This window comes from Corticium candelabrum, chromosome 14 (assembly GCF_963422355.1).
Source record: "Corticium candelabrum chromosome 14, ooCorCand1.1, whole genome shotgun sequence".
NCBI lineage: Eukaryota > Metazoa > Porifera > Homoscleromorpha > Homosclerophorida > Plakinidae > Corticium > Corticium candelabrum.
In genome coordinates this window covers 1,134,672-1,158,120 of record NC_085098.1, presented here as the reverse complement: position 1 = coordinate 1,158,120, position 23,449 = coordinate 1,134,672, and the positions used below count along the sequence as shown (strand labels likewise).

Genomic DNA, 23,449 nt, shown 5'->3' with positions numbered 1-23,449 from the left:
CACACACACACACACACACACACATGCACGCATGTGCACACACACATTTTGAACACATACTCATTTATTTATTTATTTATTTATTTAGAAACTACTAACAGACAAAACTAGTAAATCACGTCACACCTAAAAACCAGAGTCATACACTCAAGGGTACATTGTATAATTTTGGTCAGTAGACTGCATACATACTAGCTATTTGTTTGGTCACATGTGCGTAATACCCTACCTAGGCTACTTATAATAACACTCTCTATCAGACTGTTAATTAAGCCAGTTAGGGCTCGTTGTTTTGGCTTTTAGATAGCACATGTTATATGGTATGTAGGCAATTGTGTATGCCCTCACTAATTAAAGGAAGTGAGGGCTGTCTGTAAAGGAGTGTAGCAAAGCTGGGTGGCCATAGGGTTTTTGCTGTATCTTACAAGAATTTTGGGGATAACCCTGGTGTATGAATATTTGGTTAATTGTCAATATGCTTTATTAGTTGTGACATGACAGTTTGCAAAACAGTTGCAAGGTCTGAGATAGAGAATGAGTTGTATGTGTAGTGCATGCAATGCTGTTATAAATGTTTGTTTATTGATATTCTAAAGTGACAAAGCATTGTACATATTGGTGCACTGATGTGTACTGTGTACTGTCGATATAATTGATTGCCTGTCTTAGTTGTTAATTAAGCTGTTGTCTTGAAATTGTATTTTAGCTCTGTTGACTGTGCTTGGTTGAGATCAACTGCAGCGTCATCATTGATGCATTTGGCATGTGGCAGTTCTGCATGTCGTCAGAGCCTGGATCCCTACCCAATATTTAGTGCCTTTGCACTGATAGCACAGGTGAGACTGTTTACTGATTGTAGTGGAGCATAGACTGGTGTTGATCTGTATATAGAGTACAACATTGCATATAATCTTACCCTGTTGAGTTTATGAAAGTAATGCATAATCAATTTGTGACTTTTCGTGCAATGTAATGTTTGGTAATCTAATGTTCGTACTTCTTGAAGTGCAGTTTTCAAGAGCAAAAACTAACAATAATATCTGAAACTGAAAGCACACAAAGAAATGAGAAAGCAAAAATTCAGATTATACAAAATCTAATCTTGTTCAGTATTTGAACTGCGTATGCGAACTTGTCATCATATGTCTCTGCGTTGTAGTGTCAACTCTTTCATACAGAATTAATGGATCTTGAGTCTTTACTAGATTTTCGTTTCTTCTAATAGCATATTTGAAGTATGCCTTACTCCAGAGGAAGACTTTGTTGCGTTCTTTGTAATTCCAACTGCAGTAAAACACCACTCATTTGAACATCGTTACCTGTCTAAGAATGTCATGTGAAAGCAAGAGTTGTTGTATGATTAATATTGATTACCTTGTTCTAAGAATGCAATAAACACTCTTGAGTCAATTCACCGTAGCTAAATGATGAAATAAGTGGTCCACTTCAAAATTGGTAAGTTACAACAGCACAGAAACCTCAACAGTTTTAAAAGATGTTATTTGTAATGATCAAGGGATACCCAGTGATTATCTTTAAGAGGACGTGTTTAGATATTGGCAGTGTACTTACTATCTTTTGGATAAGAGTGGCGTCTTTGCTGTATTGAACTAGCGGGCTTTTGTTGAATAGACATTAAAATGCATTTTGGTGGTCAATCAGCGTTGTTTTGTGTATTGACTATGAGCTTTTTTGTTTTAGGACGATTGTTTTGAGGTTCGACAACGTTTTCTTATCAAGCTAAATGGTCTTTTGGTTCGTAAGAGACTGAAGCCACACTACATGGCCTTTTTCTGTTTTTATGCTTTTGAAAAGAACAGAAAACTTAAATCTCAGGTTAGAATAATGATACCATGATATGGTACTCACAAGTTTTATCTATTCTTGATGTCATGTTTCAAGTGTTAATTGAAACTCTTCTTGCAGGCAAAGAGTTTACTAGCAAAGCAAGTTAATAGTTGGAGAGAGTATGCAAGATTGCAGTGTCAATCGTTAGGTAGGTGTAGCTATTCAATGATTTCTTGTTTGAGCTGCTGTTATGTATTATTAATATTCTTATCATTATTGCCGTGCTCAACCAAATCAGTCTGGTTTTTATGGTCTCATGTAAGCATTGAAAGTAAACCCTGCCTCAGAGGTGCATAGACCATGGCTGTCTAAACAGAAGACATGACTTTCCGCAGGGTTTGAGTGGATCCAAGTAGCCCTGTTTTTGTAAATGTTGCTGGTTGTGATGACCTGGAATGATGTCCAGCCACTGTGCAATACCTGCTGCACTATGCCCAATTGTCTCAACACCATTAGAACAACTAGTACCCGACACTGCCGCATGCAGCTTACTTCCACCCACAAGTTGCTGTACTTGCAGTACAGGTGATATCAATAAAAGGCAAGTGTCTTTCTTTTTATTTTTGAAGCAGATGTCAGGACGACTAGCAGTAGGATGGCTGTGTTCCACATCGTAGTAATGTGGTCCATCTCCACAAGCCTACTAGGATGATACTGGAACCCCAAAATGATGGCAAGTGTCTCAGTGGATAATGAAGGCCACCTGATTGTGTCACTCAGTGTAGTTCATTGGTGCCAAGGCACATACTACAGTCTGAGTGACTATCTCCAGGGCTGCACTGCACAAGAGGCAACTGGGACTAACATCACGATGCAGTTGTGCTCTTAGTATTGAGTCAGAAGTACTTGGTTGTGAACTGCAACAACCAGTCCCTCAGTTGCAGCAGGAACATTTGATGACTTCAGCCATCTGTAGGTCTTTGTTTTTCAGTGAGACATTAATACTGCTGTGCATTGGCTTTCTGCACCAGGACTGCATGCGAAGAGAACTGCTGCACATACGTAAGTGTTTTGCATTCATCTGAGGCACTTGCTCGAAGGCAACATCACACAGGATAGTCCCATTTTTATGCAGACTTTGCGACCTGTTGTCCTTAGCCAGACTCCCCTGCAACTGTGCAGTAAACTGATGGGCCGTGCGTCAGATTGAATGAGAAGTTTACCTAGCATCACACCATTTACCATTTGCATGGAGGGATTAGAGCTGTTATGAAGGTAACAGTCCATCTTCACAATACAAGACTAATATGTTGACTTGATCTGTTGTAACCCTCAACCGCCCTCGGTCGAATACTGTCACCATATTCTCTCTTTTCTCATTGTTGTGAACTATATAAACCAATTTGAATTTTGATTGGAGAGAGCATTTGGGTAGGAAACCCGTATATAAAAATGTTTTATTTCCGTGTTGTCACCATCTGTAGCAGTTATATATCTACTCTGGCATTGTCCTTCATGTTGGTACAGTGTAGTGTCATGAGTAGTTGTTGTGTGTGTAGTATTGCGCATGCGCATATGATGTATATATGTATATATGTGTATATATATATATATATATATATATATATATATATATATATATATACTTCTTACAGATCCCAACTACACACACACACACACACACACACACACACACACACACACACACACACACACACACACACACACACACACACACACACATCATATGCGCATTGTATACATTATATGGCATTTCAATTAGCCAATCTGTTTGTCATTTCCATCAGCAACTCTCTACTAGACTGTGGTGTAGCAATGCTAAAATGATATTAGCTAGATGTAGTTTAGATGGTACGGCTAGTCCCTTGTGGGACCTATAAAAATATAGAAATATATTATATACATATGTTGGGTTTCCTAAATATATAGACAGTCTTGTATGTTCTTCAGGCTGTTCTCTCTGTTTTTGTGATACTGGTCCATAATAGTCATCTTCTGTTTCTAATTCACTGTCTGTCCTTCTTGGATCCATATTCTTCTCCCACGATAATATTCCTTCCTGAGCTAATTCCAGGTTGTTGTAATGTCTTTGAACAGTTCATGGGTTTTGTCCCTTCCATTTCATGACACCAATACTAGTATGTGTCTCCTTGTTTGACGATTATCACATATCTAGTGCTCTTGTAAGGTGAAAGTTTTCCTAGTCTCCTTCCGCTGGTGATAACTTTGATCGTACCACTTGTCCCACTTCACACGGAACAGCTCATTGTATAGCTTGTACTTTTTGTTTTTCTTGACACTGTGCAAGCTTTCTTACACTTCTAAGTATTTAGTCCATTTTCTGAATCGTATTTATCACTCGCTTTTTAGCCATTTTCTTGCGTGTCTCGTCATTTTTCCAATCCTCGTCTGACAATCTTCCTGATGGTGATAGCTGTCTACACCGTCTTTGGACGTTGTGATGACTGGCCAAACAATAACTCATGAGGAGTATATCCAGTGGTAGTATTTACTGCGGTATTATGTGCAAACTGCACAACCTCTACTGCTCTAGGTCAGGAATACGGCTCCACATCTATCACACAACGAAAAGTACTCACCAGCTGATTCTGTCGCTCAACCTGGCCTTGAGATTGTGAGTAGTTTGCTGAACTCAATTTGTGTTTAATCCCTGAAGTCCTACAAGTCTCTTTGAAAAACAATGCTGTAAAATGAGTACCTTTATCTGACTGTACCACGAGAGGAATTCCAAGCTGGCACACGCACCTCTCTCAAAAGTCTTGTGCAACAGGCTCTGCTTTACACTCCCTTGTTGGTATCAAAATACAATATATGCTGAATGCGTCCTGGATAGCCAATATGTACTCCATTCCATCTGGAATTGACTTGTGAAATGGACCACTGAAGTCTATTTGAACTTTGTTCAATGGGTGTCCTGGAATATCTGTATTCCATAATGGAGCTCTACTAGGGAATTTTGTTCGCTTATGCAACTGACACTTGTCACAGCCTTGTACATATGTCATCACATCCTTCTTTATACCAGGCCACCAAGCTGCTCTATGAGCTCTCCTATGTTCTCGCTTGTCTCATATGACTTGACAAAGGCGAATCGTGCACTAGGAACAATAAGTGTCTTCTCAAAGATTTTGGTAGTACCACCAACAACTCCTGTTTCACACCCAAGGGTGATTTCTACCCTGATAATTCACAAATCTCAATATCCCATTGGCACTCAACCGTAATCGTCTCTTAGAATAAGCTCTCCGCAGATAACTATTGTCCCATTCCTCATCCATTGTGCCATTCTCCTGGATTGCTGTGATAACTTGATCTATTTCAGACTCCTTAGACTGCTCTTGTCGGATAATGTCCAACTCAAACAACTCTCTCATCTCCACTTTCATACTGACATCATACCCTTGTTGTACAACTGCAACTAACTGACCATCGACTCCTACTCGAGATAAATAATCTGCCATAATCATTTCTTGGCTTGAGACCTGCCTTGTGTATGACCTTGAAATTATATTGTTGTAATAATTCTAACCGTCGTCCTTGTTCTTCTGCCATGTCCAGTGTCTGTAACCACAGCAATGCCTTATGATCTGTAATTAAATCAAATGGCTTGGCCAGATACACTCTGAACTTTTTAATTGCCAAAACAACCGCCAAAAGTTCTTTATCTGTTGTGCAATACTGTCTCTCTGCGAAAGTAAGTGTATGGTGAAAGAAAGCTATCGTTTTCTGTTTGACCAGTCAGTTGATTTCCTTCTCTGTTTGCTAACATTTCTCCAATGGCTTCAATACTAGCATCTGTGACCAAAACAAACTTCTTTGAAAAGTTTGGAATATTTAAAGCTATCGAGTTTTTTGTTCTATCTTTCAATACCATGAATTCTTCATTAGTTTCTTCTGTCCATATCAGCGTGTGCCTTCCATTTTTCTCTAAAGCTCCATACAAGGGTTTCGCTATCTCTGCCATCCCGGGAATCCATCTCTGTGCATAAGCAAATGCTCCAAGAGCTTTACTCCATTACTGTTGTTGGTCATTTCAGCTTCCGAATTTGTTCTACCCGTTCTTCTTTAATTTTGCCTGTCCTGCTTCTATTACATAAGCCAAATATTCAATTTGTTTAGCTCCAAAAGTACACTTGCTTGGAGACGGTACCACTCTTGCTGTCTTAATCTTGTTTTAAACAATGCATAAATGATTCATGTGCTCCTCCCACTCTCGACCCCATAGCAAGATATTATCCAGATAACATGAAGTTTCCTTGTATTGACTATCACCCAAAATTACTGTCATCATATGTTGGAATGTAGATGGGGCTCCTGACAGGCCAAATGGGCAGCCCGTTTTCCATTGGTACTGCCCCCATGAAACCACCAATGCTGTCAGTTCTTTATCTTTGTCTCTAATAGGCATCTGAGGATATCCCAATTTTACGGATGATGACGATTTTTAATTGGACAGGTACCTAATTTTGTAGGGGGAGGAGTGTCATGAGTAGTTGTTGTGTATAGTATTGCGCATGTGCATACAATGTATATATATGTTGGGTTTCCTAAATATAGAGTCAGTCTTGTGGTGTGTTGCCGAAGCTAGTCATCACAGTAGTATGCAGTTGAAATATCCGCCACTCAAAAAGTATTGCTTCAGCAGTGACATCATTGCACTTTTCTGAGTAGACCTGACATAATGTTGCACACCTCGTTGTGTCATTTCTTGCAGATCATGGCGTAGTCAACATTGAAATTGAGACCACATTCAGAGAGACAATTATTGTTATTATTAACTTAAACTGAGTTACTAATAACAATAATTGTCTCTCTTAATTATCCATATAACATAGAAGAAAAGTATGCAATAATGCCATTCTCAGATTGCAAGAGAATATACATGCATTGAAGATTGCTCATCTTCAGCAATAATGGCAAGAGATTGATTCGCAAAGCATAGTATCAACATGACACCTCGTCAAACCTTGCAAATTTTCATTACTGAATCAGTTATGCTACATGTAGTCATCTGACTACTAGAGGAATACCACAATGAAACTATAGAATATTTACAAATGATTGTAATAATTGACATAGGACTGGCTTTTCTAAACAGGACGATAAATGGTGAAGAATGCAAAAAATGTTTTTGTTTAGTCTCAATTCCCATTGATATTGTGTCAAATCACAGCAGAAAGCATGTCCGAATGCTTGTCATTAAGAGGTAGCATTGAGGTAAAGGCACAAGGATAGACAGGTTGTAGAATTGAAACCAGATGGTGTTCAACAGCAAAACTTAGAGCATACATTCCACAAACCGAGCCTGACATTAGACAATGTTGTTGGCATAGGCCATTGCTTCCAAATTGACTTGTCCACACTGCGTCCAAAATGATTAGCTAACTTGCTGCAGGAGATTATCAATGTAGTAGTGATCAAAGATCGCCCTGTTCTGACATCAAATATTATTTGTCACATTAAAAACCTTCATTATGGTATATTATTTGGTGGTATTTTATATCATGCATGACAATGCTAGCCTTTATTTATATTCCTTGGAGTCCATGCGCAGTGGAGGCATACGGTAGTGTGTGTGTGTGTGTGTGTGTGTGTGTGTGTGTGTGTGTGTGTGTGTGTGTGCACACGTGTGTGTGTGTGTGTGTGTGTGTGTGTGTGTGTGTGTGCGTGTGTGCATGTGTGAGTGTGTGGAAGGTTTGAAAATCCTTTTGTATCTAATCGTCAACTTGCCCATCTAGAAGAATAGTTAGTCGCCAAACTTTTACACAGCTTTTTAGTTTCAGGAATTAGAGAGAAATTCTTCCAGAAGTAAATAAATTATTAATATCAATGCAGGACCTTTGTAACATATAATCTACGTAGTTAAGTAAGATTTTCAATTTGCCAATGGAGCAATGTGACTTATGTCTGCTGCTAAATAGCACCAATTAGCTATTAGTGTGCTGAATATGACATGGTCATTACTGTCTTTATCACCAATAATAATGGATGATACTTGCAATTCAGATTCTTACTCAGAACATCATACTGTCTCAAGCTCGTCTAGACAATGCTGCTGACCACCATTATGACTGTAATTTTCATTGCATTGAATTTTTCACCAAACACGTGGAAGAGGTAACAATACAGCAACTTGGTGACCGAATTTTTCAAACCCTGGTGTTTGTAGCAAGAAAGACTACTGATACACATTTTAATTTTATAAGGCATTTTAGCTGTGCTTGATGTGGCAATGAACGGCGTTATTTGACCTAATTGAGTTTAAAATATATGTGAAAGCCAGGCAACATGGAATTGACACTTGGATTATAACAGGAGAGCAGACAAAGATTCCTTACGAGATTGTGGTTATCTAATCTCAATCACGCAGTATTTGTGAAAAGAAAATGCAGCAGCTAAACAGAGACTGCTGGGACTTGTCAGTTCCAGCACTGAAAGAATAGGTTCACCACAGTGTGAGTTGCAGAACGATGCAGCTTAGTGATGGCAAGCGTTTGTCTGGAGAAGATGCTAGGGCATAAAGTCACTGAAGTGATATTTTAGTCTAGACATTCTCAATTGTTTCTGAAAAGAGGAAGTTCTTGCAAGCACTTGTATATATATAGCCAACATTATGTCTTAGTCAATGTTCATATTCATAATACTACATAGTACAGTATAAGCATTTGCTAAATTCTTAACATAAATATGCAGAACTAAAATTTGTATATTTTACAGTATATGCTTATCTAGTGGCAGTGTCACTGTAACAGACTAAGAGAAGTGTGTGGTTGATCTTTTGTAGTAAGTCTTTAGTAGCAGTAGTCATTATGGGTGTTTGATCACCAGATTAGTGTTTGTTGAAAGTAGGTGATAATGAGCCTCGGCACATGTAAATTTAAGGTTGCATATCTCCATGTTAGGGTGGTTTTCTGGTAGTAATAAAACTTGGTGTTTATATATCTCAGTGGTATTCTGTTTGCTGTTACGAGGCAACTGGTTGTCTGTTTGTTTATGGTCTTCCAGCTCTTGGGGTGGTCTGCTTTTGTACTGATTTTTGTACAAGTCTATAGTTATATACCTTTTTCGCTTCAGGGACATTGGTCATGTGACTCTGAAATTACCGTGGTTACGTGCCATATTGAGTGGCACTAGTGAAAAGTTGTTCTGCAGTTTACTGCACTAGCAGATGGGAGAAAGACACTTTGTTCAGTTTTTACCGTTTTCCTGCTGAGTTAGATCGCCGGGGCTAATGGATTGCAGCAGTCAATCGAAAGGAGTACTCTCCAAGAGAGCACAGTTGACTCTGTTCTTTTCCATTTCACGTCAGGAAAGAAGTCGGGTGACCCGCTTTCACCAGACTACGTCCCATTTGTCTTTTCTCTCACTGCCAGCCCTGTTAAGAAGCATCAGGAAAGAATTTGAAAGCGTACGCTCATCGTAAACAAGCTCCTCAAGGCCACCCTAGAGCCAGTAACACAGCTGATCTAGCGAAAGCGGCTGCCATACAGGTGCAGTGGCCACATATAACAATTCCTGACTTTACAACAGCAAGCATTGTACATGCAGCTGACAGACATGCTATTTGAATGCATTGCCACTCAGTCACCCGAGTAAAAACAGAAAAGGCCCAGACGTGAATAAGGTCTATTAGCACATGATGTGCATAATAGGTGCAGAAGTCTTTAGCTTGCATGCTCAGGCATTTGCACAGATACAAAAGAGTACTTTTCATTTTTTATGGTTTGAACAGTTTCATTATTATTGAAACATCAGTGATGTCAGTTCATTTGTATCTCTTTTCTACTCCAAATTGTTAAGCAATTAGCACTGTAACATTGACCTTTATGTACATCTGTTCTAGTTAGCTATTCAAAGTTTTCTGATATATTAAAGTTTCTCATTTTTGAAATTTGTTTCTCTTTTGTGATATGTTTCTATGATATATAGTGATTAAGCTTTGTGCTTTTCAATAGACAATGCAGTTCTTCTTCTTCCTGAGTATGTAGTGCCAACTGTAGTGTATCTTCTTGCTCACCATAATGACTATGGAGAAAATGATCAATCACTGTATCGACTGAGAGAGTAAGTAACTTGAAACAGAGGAGGTACTATAGCACTTTCATTTAGTGTTTAGGTATTTGTACACGTTTAGACATGGGATTGATTTAGATAATTACCTTCATTGCTATTGTAGAGACGTTACTATTTTGCACTTGTGCATCCTTGCTTTCAAGTCAGTTGTCATCACTATGCACCATCCTTACTGTTGAATCAGTTGTTGCCAGTAGACAATATTGAAAAAGAAATTTTTATTGGCAAGAAATGAGATTTGCAGATGTGAGGATACATTACTGCTGGTGTGGTTGTGCAGACGAAACAGTAGCTGCATGATTAATGTCTTTACTAATTAGCTGCAGAATTAGATGGAGTAGAATTTTTTGAACCTTTTAGTTTGTTGGTTTCCAGCTATAGTCATTACAACATGTATTGAACATCGTAGATTAAGAAGATGACTTGTATTGTGTTGATATAGCTATCTTTGGTTTTTTCTGGAGACTGTCACTCATAGATCAGATAACCTGGGGTTCATAAAGAGTCTTCTGGAAATGATTAAGTATACGCATGATACTACAGTATGTGATGGAAAGGAAGAGCAAGATGCTGCAGACAAGGTAAGTTCTCAGGATCAGTGGCTTAAATTTCAAAAACTATACAGTAGTTGCTGACATGAAGATGGTACTTGACAGTGGCACTTGTTTTACTGTATTTCTTCAATTAGACATCATTCTTGAATGAAATTGCCACGCCGTCTTAGAATTAATTTCGCACTTGCAAAAAGCCTTGACTGGCTTTCAACTGGATTACTGGTTATTGTACTATCTTTGTGTGCCTTCACAACTCTTGTAAGGAATATTTAGCTGAAGACAGATCTGTCTGGATAACGTTAGGCTTCTATTTGGATGTCTGGTGATGTGACACCTTAATTAACATGTTAGATGTTTACTAATAAATAGCTCTGGCCCTATTTTAAGCTCCTCATTAACAAAATAACGCCATGAAGTTTATATGAAGAATGCTGTCTATTTGAAGAGTCGGTACATGCTATTTTATGATGTGTATGTACATATTTGTCGATAAATAGTTGTTATGCTACAATGACATTGTGTTCACTGTGTTTATGTTTCTTAGCGGTTATATGCAGTGGCAGAATTGGCATATATGATACTTTCAATGAAGGTACATGTTTCATATTGAATTTTGATACCTAGAAGAACGTACTTTATATCTTTTTGTTTCTCTTTCTCCTCTCATTCTCTCCCTGTTTCTCTTTTCTCTCTCTCCGTTTTGCCTCTTTTCTTCCTTTTCCTTTCCTTTTTTCTCTTTCTTCCTACTTCTTTTTCCTCTTTCTTCCTACTTCTTTTTCCTCTCTGACCTTACCCTTTCCTTTCTCCTTCCCACCCTTCTTGAGACTTCCTTATTCCTCTCTTTCCTTACCTTCCTCCTTTATCTTTTTTCTCTTTCTCTCTCCCTCCATCATCTTTTCCTGCTTGTTTTCTTCCCCTTTTACCTCTTTTTCCTCTTTTCCCCTTTTGCTGCTCTTTCTTGCTCCCCTTATTTGTCTGCTCTTCTTCGTTCTCCTCTTCCTTACTTTCTTCCTTTGCTTCTCTTTTTTCCTCACTCTCCTTCCTTACTCTTCTCTTTCCATTTTCCTATATTTGCTTCTTTGCTTGCTTTTTCTCCATTCTTTTCTGTGCTCTTCTCTTCTCTCCTTTATATCATTCCCCTCTATCCCCTCTCCTCCTGCTTGTCTCACTTTTTTGTGTGTGCTTGTCTCCCTTTGTTCTTGCTTGTTTTCGTTGTTTTGTTTCCTCCACTCCGTGCTCTTCCACTTGCTTGCTGTCTTCCTTTCTTGCTTCTCTTGCCTTCACTTTGTCCTCCATAGCTTCATCCTCATGTCTCCTCTTTTGCTGATTTTTCTTTTTCCTTTCTTTACTTCCTCTTCTTTCATTCTCTTTCTTCTTCATTTGTTCTTTCTTGACTCCTTGTTCTCCCATATAGAACAAATCAGAGCTCAACATTACGCTAAAATCAAAACAAGATTAGACAATACTTCTGTTCAACACACTGCTAATACGAAACCAATTGCTAATGAACACTAGTTAGGTAACATAACAACAGTGAAGATTAAATAGTTAACCAAAGTTAAAACAGTGGATGGGCTCTCTCTCTCTCACACACACACACACACACACACACGCATGCACGCACACGCACACACACACATGCACGCACGCGCGCACACACACACACACACACACACACACACACACACACACACACACACACACACTTATTTGAAACAATACTGCCATCACAATAAAACATTTAATCAGAGCAATCAGTATAAAAACATCATACAGTGGGAACACAGAATCTTCTCTGTCCGATTGTTTTCTTTTGTACATGCTGACGATCTAGTTTGTTTTCTGTAAAGAGACAGCTAGCTAAGTTGACCATTCCCTTTTAAGCTGCTCATAAGGAACACTGAGGACAAGTGGTGCTACAAGATAGATGAGTTTATGAGAGAATGGTCCGTCTGTACGTAGCTTTGAAGAGCTGTGTCTATTGTTGGGATAAGCATAAAGTTGAATGTTCTGCACTCTATCTTTTATAATTGGTTTTCATATTGTGGAATTTTCCGTGATCAGCCAGTTGATGATCCATTTATCTTCTGGCAACTGAGATTTCTCTTCTCAGCTTGAGGTTTCACATTTAACGTCTAATGTTAAGCAGTCTTATGATAGTGTGATTATTGTTGTAATTTCAAATATTGTTCATATTGTCATTCTGCAGTTGCTTGGAGCTTATGTACATGGTTTTGGGTATGGCCACGGTGAAATGTTCTGTGCCAAACTAAGTTACACAGGCTCTGTTTTTGTCTTAGGCATGCTGCCATTATTTTGTTTCTTTGAGCATTAGTAGCCAGATAACCCGTTTTTCGTGAACATTGTTTCAAAAATTGTCGTTATTTGCTACCTTTGTTTCAATAATTTGTGTGCATGTGCATTGTCTTAGATCACCAATTTTCGACAATTTGAGTTTCCAGGCCGCGCAGGCCTTCCTCCTACTCTGTACAGAACAAAGGATGAGCATGTTGTAATTCAGAAGATTTTGCCCACTTCCTTCAACATTTATCCTAAAAGGGTAAAGATATGTTCTTAATATACTTTGTAACTGCACAGCTGTTGTAGAATTGAAGATGAATTAAAGGAGCACTTCACCGATTGATGCATGCGCATTAGCTAATTGTTTCTGGTGTTTTTTCAAGTTGGGAAGTTTTGGCGCTATCTCAGAGCAAACTTCATAGCTGAGCATTATGATAACACAAAAAAACATTTTTGGTACGAGACGTTTTCTTCAAATAACGTCCATTATGTGTAGGCTTCGTTTTACCGCTTTGTGTAAACTTTAATATTTGCGTAGGCGAAAGTAATATGTTCTTTCGCATCTCTGACTCACCTTCAATTGACAGCGAAAAGCACACATATGGCGATGGTTCGGCTGTAGAACGAAGGCACTTTGTGTCACGTGATTATTTGCGGTGTCGCACGTTTTCGTGTGTTTTTTGCATCACGCAAGCCCTTTTGTACTGTAGTATGGCCTCCATTCGTAGAAAGAAACACGGAGGAAAGTGCAAAAGATCGAGTGATTGCAAGTCGCTCAAGACGATCATGTGGAGTCTACAACGTATGAACGACTGAGTCGCTTATGAACTTAACTTGTTCTCTTTCACTGTTAGAGTTGCCTGAAGCGGCTAGACCCGTCTCTTATGTGTTCTCGTAGTTGGCCTTGGAAAGCAAGACCAAAAACAATTCGCCGTAGGCCTTAACATATGTTAACGTCTACTGTGTGTGCGTCCATGGGTGAAGTGCTCCTTTAAGTCACCAGTTTCTGTTTTTGTGGTTTTAGTTTTTATAAACAGTTTAGCAACAATATTTAAGTTGTAGTGGTTGTTTAGAATCATAATTACTAGATCTTCCTGTGGCACATAGAACAGCATGATACAAGTAACACAGTAAAGGCAGTGGAGACAATTCTTGTGCAAATATGATGCAGGGACATAGGACATGTGATTTATTGTGCATTGAAAGTGAGGGACTATCGTAATTTGAAATGACTTGAATTTCCTTGTTTATTTACTGTTGGGGTGGATTGGAAATGTAAGCAAGACTTCATAAGTTAAAAAAGAGTTGTTTCAGTGTTGGCTATCTTTCAACTAGACTAGTGTATTTGTTTTAACCAAATTTGAATGAGCTGATATTTACCTTGCATGCCTTATGCTTTTCATCGTGAACTGCTAATTATGAAACCTTTCAAATTTATTTAATATTACCACAATACAATACACACTAATAGTAACATAAGTGGAGATACTTAAATTACTATAGCGGTTACTTTTACACTTTAGTGATGTAAAATTATTGAGATTTAGAGAGTGCTTCAGAAAACTGGCACAGAGATAGGGAATAAGAGAAATTGAGAATCTTTATTGTATTTTCTTTTGCATTTGCTCTTGTCAAAGTTTAACTGTCAGTACTAACTGGTCTTACTGCAGCTTGCATTTCATGTACAATGCCAGGAGAATGGGAAGGGTATTGGTTAGGGTAGCTGAAATCTTACATCTATTAAGACAATTCTGCAGCTGTTGAAGTGTCAGCTGGACAAACTTTCAGATAGATCTATAAATGAGACTATAGCCACAACTACTCTCCGTCCGGATATTGTCATTTGGAACAATTCTTTGAAAGCGTTATGTTCCTCAAGCTTTCCATGTGTTTGAATGATTGAAAACATTAAAAGCAAGACAGAGAGAGTGTTGCTACGGCCAGCTTGTACATGAAGCCAGCAAGACTTTAAGATGGAGCTTCTGCATGTAATGGTTGGTTCCTGAGGTCTAATCTTCCCGGAAAAAAGAAGATTGTTAGCTAAACTTTGCAAGCCGGAATGAGTTTTACCTAACTCCATCTGTGGACTTAAGTGACAAAGTGTTCAGCAGACGGTCAGCTGCAACTCCCCAGGTGCCGAAATGCTCAAACATTGCAGGTATGCATTTGGATGCATTACCTTCTAGAAGAATCTCACTGTTGTATTTATCATTTTTTATTTCTTCTCTTTTCTTTGCAGCGTTGTGTAATTTTGACAACCGCTTTACTGCAGGGATGGGCAAGTGAAATATCCATCTCCTGATCAGACAAATTATCGGTGTCACATATGAGAATATCAGGTCTACCCTCATTGTTCAGATATGTATTTTTTAGTTCTTTCTTGTGGAGAACGGCTAACTCTTTCAGGCATTCTGACCAAGAGTTTACAATTGAGTCATGGGCCCAGATGGAGCCTCCTCCGTGTTTACATGTTAAAAGATGATAACCAAACGAGTCAAAGTGTGTCCCACAATCGCATTTGTCTTGCGTTCCTTGAAAAGGAAGATGAAGCCCTAAACGTAAACAAGTTGCTAGGTGAAATTCGTCGGGTTTTAGTGCAAGCTCGTTTGACGTTGAAATTGCAAGAAGGCGCCAGTTCCCTTTCCACTGACTGATCTAAGTCTGGCTGAAACTTCATCTGATGTTTCTTTCCTAACAGAAGATTGTAATGATGATCAACCATTGTGCAAGCGAGATGATGTTGTAACTATCCGGATCTTCAAGAATTTGACTGAGGCATTTGTTCTTGTATAGTTGCCCATGCTAGTGACAGATGGTGAGAGAGAGAGAGAGATCCTTCACAAGGCTGTCTTTCTAACAAGTTGTCAATCAACTCATGTGAGTTTTAACCGCAAAGACAGTTGCCAGGACGTTTGAGCCCAAGCTGCTAGGAATGCTATAGGAGCGACTGATTGCATCCTGGAGAGACCTAACCCTCCATGTCCAATAGGCAAACAACTCTGAAACCATTAATCAGGGTCTGATATACCAAGCCCAGGATTAAAGAAAGAAGTTTGATATGTCTGGTCATCATGTATTAAAGCAGCTTTATTGATTTGTTCCGGTAGGACAGTTTTACCCAAATGGTTGAGATAGATGCTTTTTGTAGTGTTTATCACAAATTTATCCAGTTTGCTTTGCACCACCACCACTGTGATGATGTGTTTGTAGGATTTGGGGATCATTTATGTGGAGGTCTTTGGGCCATGGTATCAACTCATCAATGGTGCACTCGTGATTTCCTCTGCCGGCGTAGGTGTATTTCAAGGAGATCCGTTGTCGGTAGCAATTTTGACATGGTTATAGATCTATTTGTGGATGCATTGGGACCCTTGGAATCTTGTTGTGCATAACAGTTTGCTCTCCAAACATTAGGTTATTAAATCTGGTCTTTGCTGATTAAGCAGCAACTGTCACAAGTGGCATCGAAGAAGCCGAGCTTGATTGCAGAAGAATTGATCAGTTCGTGGGATGGTCGAGCCTTCAGGCAAATGTAGACAAGTTTTCTTTTTCTCGAAGGAGGCAGCCTAGTGTAACAGTTTTGATCCAAAGCTTTCTCTTCAGTCTCAGTGCATTCCATTCTTATCTGTCGCGAAAAGTACTGATGTTTAGGATTACCAATTTCTTCTGAATACATTGCAATGTCATCAAGACAGTTTTGCTGGACAGTGTAAACCATATATTTGCTAAAGTTGATAGAGCAGCAGTGTCATGGTTTAGCAAGTGCCAACTTTACAAGAAGGCTATATTGCCTAGGGTGGCTTGTTTACTGAGCATTTCTAGTGAGCCTTTGATTCAAAGTCACTTGGATGCAGCAGTCTTGAGATACCTGAAGAAATGGGGTGGACTTGCTCACTCAACAGCAGTCTCCTGTTTGTTTTTGGAAACCAGCTGCGGAGGACTTCATTTGCCTCAACCCCTTGTCTTCTACCAAAGTTTCCAATGCTCTTGTCTTTCAAAATTTACAAAGTCAGATGTTTTTAGATGCACTCACTATGCTAAAGTTAGTATTGAGGCTAAGTCATCTTCAAAATTCCTGCGGCTCCTTTTTGGCAGAACACTCTCAGTTATCAGGATCTGTTAAAACAAGTATCAAATCGATTAAGAATCTCACGTCAGAAATCAAGTATCAAAGTAGTTCCATCACTTGTCATCATTGAAAGTACAAGGTGCCAGTGCAAGATGTGAGGATATGGAGGATGCTCTTTGGGTGCTTTCGGCACAAACGTTGCCTGACAAATTATTCAAATGGATCATCAATGCTAATGCTGTCCAAGATACTCTTTAAACACTTTGAATCTCTGCCTGTGAAAGAAGTCAACCTCCAGCCAGTGCTTGCTCTGCCATCAAACTCAGTCCCTCTGCGATGTTCTCAACACTTGTCCTGAATTGCCGAATCTAGGGATCTATTAAAGAGGAGAGTCATGGCAGTCTTCTCACTGATATACACTTTTTAAAATCTAACATCTCTTCCAACTTTCACGTTTTGCTAATTTTCTTTATATCGCCTATCAGTTTCCTCATGATATAGCGCTCCCACAATTGTGTCTTGATGTCGTTGTGTACAACCACAAGTTCAGGAAACGACTTATTGAACTGTCTATTCCATTCAAGACAGACTGAGGACAGAAAAATGCAAGAAAACAGTTGATATCATGATCTAATTCAAGAAGCAAAACCTTCCTATTACACTGAGTTTCTTTAGTTAATAATTATTGTTGGTTCCAGAATATTAATAAGATTTATTTTTCTTAAACGAAGTGCTCACTGGTGAGGGTATCAAAGCCTCTTAGAAAGGACTTGGACACACTCTTTATTAACATTGTTCATGATTCGATAGAAAATTGTTATTGCTGTTGACTTCAAAGAAACTAAAGTCCATTCCAGAATTAAGTCAGTTGGGCGAAAACGGGCTAACCTTACTGACTGAGGTCATCCGGGTACCATTGGAAAGCTCTATGTCTGCTTTATTCAATTATGGACGCCTCTCGTTTGTAGGATGCATTACACCAAAGATAAGCAGAGATATGTGATGCTTCTGGTAAAATAATGAAATAGAAGGTTGAGTCTTGTCAATCATGTATCGTTCTAATTGCATACCTACTGTAATTTGATTGGTAAGTTGTCCTAAACAGTAGCTAGAAACATTTTGAGAATGTAACCAATACGCTAGGTACAGCCACCACACTCTCTGTCGCTTTCTACAGCACCGTTGGCTTTGTTCTGTGTGGTTTACTGGCAAGGTATTCCAACAGCGGTAATGAGACACCAAAAGTGATTGTTACAACAATAGGGCAACTGGCACATTTTAGGGTATTTGGTATCCTAAGCCACTCCCCAAAGTTGCAACTGACTTTAATTCTGGAACGGACTTTAGTAGCGTCATCCGGGATAACTCTGTGACCGGGGCAACTTTGTGAATATCTAACCCTGTTCGAGCGTGAAATGTATTTCCTTCAGTTTAGGATTAGGAAACTACTTGACGTAGGATTATGAGTTTCATAGCAATTTGATTGCTACTTGAATGGAAATCCGGGATGGCGAAGCGATGACAACAGAAACGCCTCCTACACTGTACAACAACTTCATTAGGGTACAGCAAAAGATCTAATAGGTATGCCTTATTTTTTGCTACTACAATAGATGCAGTAGAGAAATGTACCCAAGCAAGCAATAGTTACAACCATTCGTAAGTTGTAGTTGCCAGTACAAAACTTTGTCACAAAGTTGCCCCACCCACAAGATTAGCAGTGCCAACAAAAGTCCTGAATTATCTCAAGAATCACTGAGATTTCAGAGATGGTTGCCCACGTGCTGATTGGCAAAAGACTACTGCTCCATATGGTAGTAAGATCAAGCGACTACAACACTCATATGTAGCAATATGCAGTCGTGTATCAAGTTACTCACAGAGTTACCCCGGATTACCCTATTGTGTTTACTGGTAAACTTCAGGAGTTGTGTGTAGATATTAGTACTGTATATTTTGTTTTTCTGTGTTTTTATTCATTGGTGATATAGGAGAGGCCAATCCTGCAATCTCACTGCCTAGTGTATAGAATATCATATCAGAAATATGACAATAGAAGATTCTGGTGGATTGCTTTGTTGTTATTGTACCTTGCTTGATATATACATGTAGAATGATAGAGAATTTTATAGATAGATAGATAGATAGATAGATCCCGGATGTGGCATGGCAGCTGGTCATGCTTGCTAACGTCTCTGGTTTCTGAGTGGTTCTGCCCTTAGAAGACGTCACAGCCATCCGTTATCACTATCGATTGTTGTTTATCTCTCTGTTTACTCTTCTTGCTGTCATCATCTAGCCGTTGTTATTCAAAATCATCGTCACTCTTACTACCGGCCAAATGTCCAAGCAAAGGTCCTGCCCGTTCTGCAACAAACTGTACGCTGTTCTTGGACGGCACATTCACTCTTGTCATGAGAGAAAAGGAAGGCCTTACTCCGAATTTATTGCCGGCCGTGGCGCATCTACTGTTCAGCTGTCTCCTCCAACTGTCAATGAAATCGTTGGACTCCATCTTGAAAGTTCCCGGATGAGTCTTGTTGCCGCCTCGCTTTCCCCGGAGCATGATAGCAATCACAGAGTAAGAGCCCCTTCTGTTAAATCAAGCGGAAGACATTTTGTTATGCGTTCATGCCCATCTTGTTTGAAGTCGTTCAAACGTTTAGATGTACATCTAAACCGGTCTTCCAAATGCTCTTACGTCAAATTGAGTACTGGTAATAATGCAATGTCTGAGCAAGCAATTACTGGGTCTACTTCGTCCAATATTTTGACTGATGTTACCAGGTCTCCTAGAGGTGCTGCTTGTGCCCCAATGGAAAAAACCTCTTTTTCAGAACCTCCGGAAGTTCAAAATCTTGGTAACAATACTACCGAATTCCCTCTTCTTCGACGCCTTAAACTTCCTACTTGTGATGATGAATGGAACACTGCTGACATTTATTTTGCTTCATCAGTTGTGCCTTTGGTATGTTCGTACATCGACCCAGATGAAGCAAATGACGTCTTAGTGAAAGGGATTTTCAACTATTTCAGCAACACCTTTGGCGTTTCTGCAAGCCAAAGAAAAAGAACAAAACGTCATGCTTCCAACCTTGCTCAACGTTTAAGGGTCGCAAAACGAGAAAACAGATTAGCTCAGAAGGCCCTGCGTCGTGCAAAGAAAACCCTCAACATGTCCAAGGATGATTTGTTATCTCTTGTTGCCGCCCTGCGGAAATCTGTGAGATCTCTTCAAAAAATGAAACGGCTGCAGATGAAGGCAAATTTCCAAAGACAATCAAAATTCCAGCAGAGGGACATTTCGTCAAATTTTTGGAAATTTGCTAAACAAATCCTTCGTTCCGACCAAAATGAAGTCAGTCCTTCATTTACTCAGACAACTGCCTATGATTATTTTCGTTCCGCTTACTCTGCTTCGTCACCAAGAAATTGCTTTGACTACCCAGAGTGGCTGAAGCACAGAGATGCTCCATCCTTTCCAATGGGTGATCTTGTCATCACGGAAAAAGACATCTATGATAAAATCAAGTGTGCTCGTTCTGATTCGGCTCCTTGTCCTCTTGACCAAATTAGCTACAAGTTATTGAAACGATGTCCATCTTTGACTGTCGGTCTCCTGCACATCTACAATCTGTGCATTCAGCAATGCAGAGTTCCAAGACTATGGCAGTGTGCTGTCATAAAGTTAATTCCTAAACCAGGAAAAAGTATCCCTTCTGACCCGTCTACCTTCCGACCAATTGCTTTGACTTCTGTAGTTGGGAAGGTGTTCACGTCATTCATCAAAGACACTCTGTTTAAGCATCTCATATCTAATGGATATCTGGATACATCGATCCAAAAGGGGTTCATCAATCACGTCAGCGGGTGTCAAGAACATCAGTTCAAATTGGTGGAGGCTATCAGAGATGCGAAAGCCAATCAGCGGCTTCAAACCATTCTATGGATTGACTTGCGTAATGCTTTTGGAAGTGTTGATCATAACTTAATCCGCTTTGCAATGTCCCATTACAATTGTGGTGATATGGTGACAAATCTCATTTCCAATATATATTGTGGTCTTCGCGCAGTCATTTGCACAGATGACTGGTGTACTTCCAATTTTCCTTATGAGGTCGGTGTATTTCAAGGGGATCCTCTGTCAGTGGCTATTTTTGACATGGTTTTCAACCTTTACACTGATGCTTTAGAATCTCTCGCTCCAACTTGTGCCTATCAGTTTTCGTCAGTGGCTCAAAACTCTTTCTTGTGTAGTTTTGCTGATGACGCCGTCGTAGTCACAAGAGGTCCACATGAAATTAATGCTGTGTGCAAGCGAACAGACCAATTCCTCGAATGGTCTGGCCTAGAAGTCAATGCAGCAAAATGTTCAACTTTTTCACGTCGGAGGCTGATTCATCCAACTGTCTTTGACCCGGAAATCTCTATACAAGGGCAAAAGATTCCATTCTTGTCACACAAGAAAAGCTACAAGTACTTGGGTCTTCCAATTGCGTCTGATCTGTCTCATGCCGACATTTCAAGAGAGCTTCTGGAGACTACTAAGAATTTATTGAATAAAGTCGATCAAACAGCCGTTTCCCGAATGAATAAATGTCTTCTCTATAAGAGAGCGGTGCTACCGCGGCTTTCATGGTTACTGAGCATTGCATCTATTCCTTTGTCATGGATCGAGCAATCATTGGACAGTGTAGTCACGAAATTCTTAAAAAAATGGGTCGGTCTTGCTCATTCAGCAGCTGTCTCTCGCCTTTTCCTTAACACCAAGAACGGCGGCCTCCAACTTGGCCAACCGTCAGATTCTTTCAAGAGACTACAGTCTTGCAACCTGCTTCGATTTACTAAATCAAATGACGAATGCTTGAGAGCCCTGGCAACTATAAAGATTTCAAGAGAGACTGAGTTGTCATCAACCAGATTTAGTGCCGGCAGTTTCTTGGCAACTCTTGATACTTCGCCTGGGTGCCTGCAATCAAAAATAAAGAACATCAAAAAGACGATTACGGAATCATCAAATAATCGTCATTTGTCACATCTTACCTCCCTGTCTGTACAAGGTCAAGCGGCTCGATTCAAGGACGTGGAAGCTGAGCACTTTGCCTTGTCCCTAAAATCTCTACCCGATGACTTGTTCAAATGGGCAATAAATGGACTCCAGAACACCCTCCCATCAGCAACCAACTTACAGTTGTGGAAGAAAATTTCGTGCAATCAATGTCCTCTCTGTCACCAACCCCAATCGCTGTGCCACGTGCTAAATGCATGTCCCAGTCTACTTGATCGAGGTTTGTACAAACAGAGACACGACAATACGCTGAGACTATTTGTGGACTTTCTAAAACGTCATCTTAGTCAACAGTTTTCCATAGTAGCCGACCTACCAGAATCAGTATACAATTTTCCTGTCGATATAACCTGTACCTGCCTTCGTCCAGACATTGTTGTTTGGAATGCCGTCCTCAAAAAGGCCTGGATGCTTGAGCTGTCGGTCCCATTCGAAACAGTCGTGGAAGAAACGAAGGCCCGGAAAGAACGCCGCTATGCCCAACTTGTCAAAGATGCTAACCATCAGTATAAGACGGAGCTTTTGCATCTCTTGGTTGGGTCGAGAGGATTGATTTTTCCTGAAACTCGACGAGCAGTCTGCATGTTGTGCAAGCCTCTTCAACGCGACTTGGACGATCTGTTTCAAGCTGTCATTCATTCCACCCTGAAAGACTCTTTTCGATGCTGGTTGGCAAGAAGAGACAACATCTCTTAACTTAAAAGTGTTTTTTTTTGTTGTTGTAATTTCTGCTTTTAATCATTTGTGATGTATAGTCTTCGACTGGACCTCTACATAGTACTCCAGAACTCTACTTCTGTTATAGTGCTACCAGTCCTGTAGACGCTTATTGTACTGTATCGTTCGGTATATTACAATAAAGGACCTTCCCATAGCTACCAGCTGTACTAAGTAGATTTATGTGTATGTGTTATTGTCTAGTCTTACTGGACTTTTAGTGTAATGGGAAATATCAAATCTCTTATTTTTGACACTATCAGCTGTATGGACACTTTTTTGTCTTACTTGATGTACAGCAGTAAAGAAATTTCATTAGATGATGATATATTCTTTAGAAGTTTTGAATCATAGCATATTTAGTTAGATCATAGCAGGCATGATCTTTCATCATGATTCTGATGTTGTATGTCCAGTTACACAGAGTTAGGTTGCATTGAGAATAGCTGGCTGGCAGTGAGTTTTATAGATTTTGGCTTCCTAGCATTCACAACAATCAGATTCATTTTGTATGCAGTGTTACTCTTCTCTAAGTAGATTGAAATTTCAGTTAGAGTTTCTGGACAGTTTTGCTTGGTTGCTGTCTTGAGTTGACTCCGAAGTCTTGGAATCTTATCATACTTCCATTCCAGGGCAGTGTAGATGTATTGGCTTAAATGCAGAACCTCTTTCCAAAATGAAGAAATTGCAAATAATAGATGATATAAGGTAGGATGGAATTGAAGATTATGTATTTGTGTATATGTAAGCTAATAAGCATTTGTTTGTCCTTGTAAGATCTTAAAAGTAGGGAACTGGCAAATAACTATTATTGAATTACTACTGTTAATTTTTAGG

General features: G+C 39.5%; 3 protein-coding genes across 3 annotated transcripts in view; 2 read left to right on the top strand and 1 right to left on the bottom strand.

The window, feature by feature from the left end:
• LOC134189909 (uncharacterized) overlaps positions 1 to 13,050 on the top strand; it is a 30,494-nt gene extending 17,444 nt beyond the window's left edge. Inside the window, exons 13-19 of the mRNA XM_062658306.1 lie at positions 707 to 836; positions 1,702 to 1,836; positions 1,927 to 1,996; positions 9,786 to 9,894; positions 10,346 to 10,484; positions 11,002 to 11,049; positions 12,889 to 13,050. Of these exons, the coding sequence (XP_062514290.1) occupies positions 707 to 836; positions 1,702 to 1,836; positions 1,927 to 1,996; positions 9,786 to 9,894; positions 10,346 to 10,484; positions 11,002 to 11,049; positions 12,889 to 13,035 (778 nt within the window). The 3' untranslated portion in view covers positions 13,036 to 13,050. The remainder of the gene's footprint in view (positions 1 to 706; positions 837 to 1,701; positions 1,837 to 1,926; positions 1,997 to 9,785; positions 9,895 to 10,345; positions 10,485 to 11,001; positions 11,050 to 12,888) is intronic.
• Positions 11,421 to 12,026, bottom strand: LOC134190206 (uncharacterized). Its single transcript, XM_062658644.1, has one exon. It carries the CDS (start codon positions 11,889 to 11,891, stop codon positions 11,589 to 11,591), a length of 303 nt encoding a protein of 100 aa, XP_062514628.1. The 5' UTR covers positions 11,892 to 12,026; the 3' UTR covers positions 11,421 to 11,588.
• A 6,118-nt stretch (positions 13,051 to 19,168) lies between the features above and the next one.
• On the top strand, positions 19,169 to 22,759 carry LOC134189908 (uncharacterized). Its single transcript, XM_062658305.1, has one exon. It carries the CDS (start codon positions 19,169 to 19,171, stop codon positions 22,589 to 22,591), a length of 3,423 nt encoding a protein of 1,140 aa, XP_062514289.1. The 3' UTR covers positions 22,592 to 22,759.
• Positions 22,760 to 23,449: the final 690 nt, after the last annotated feature.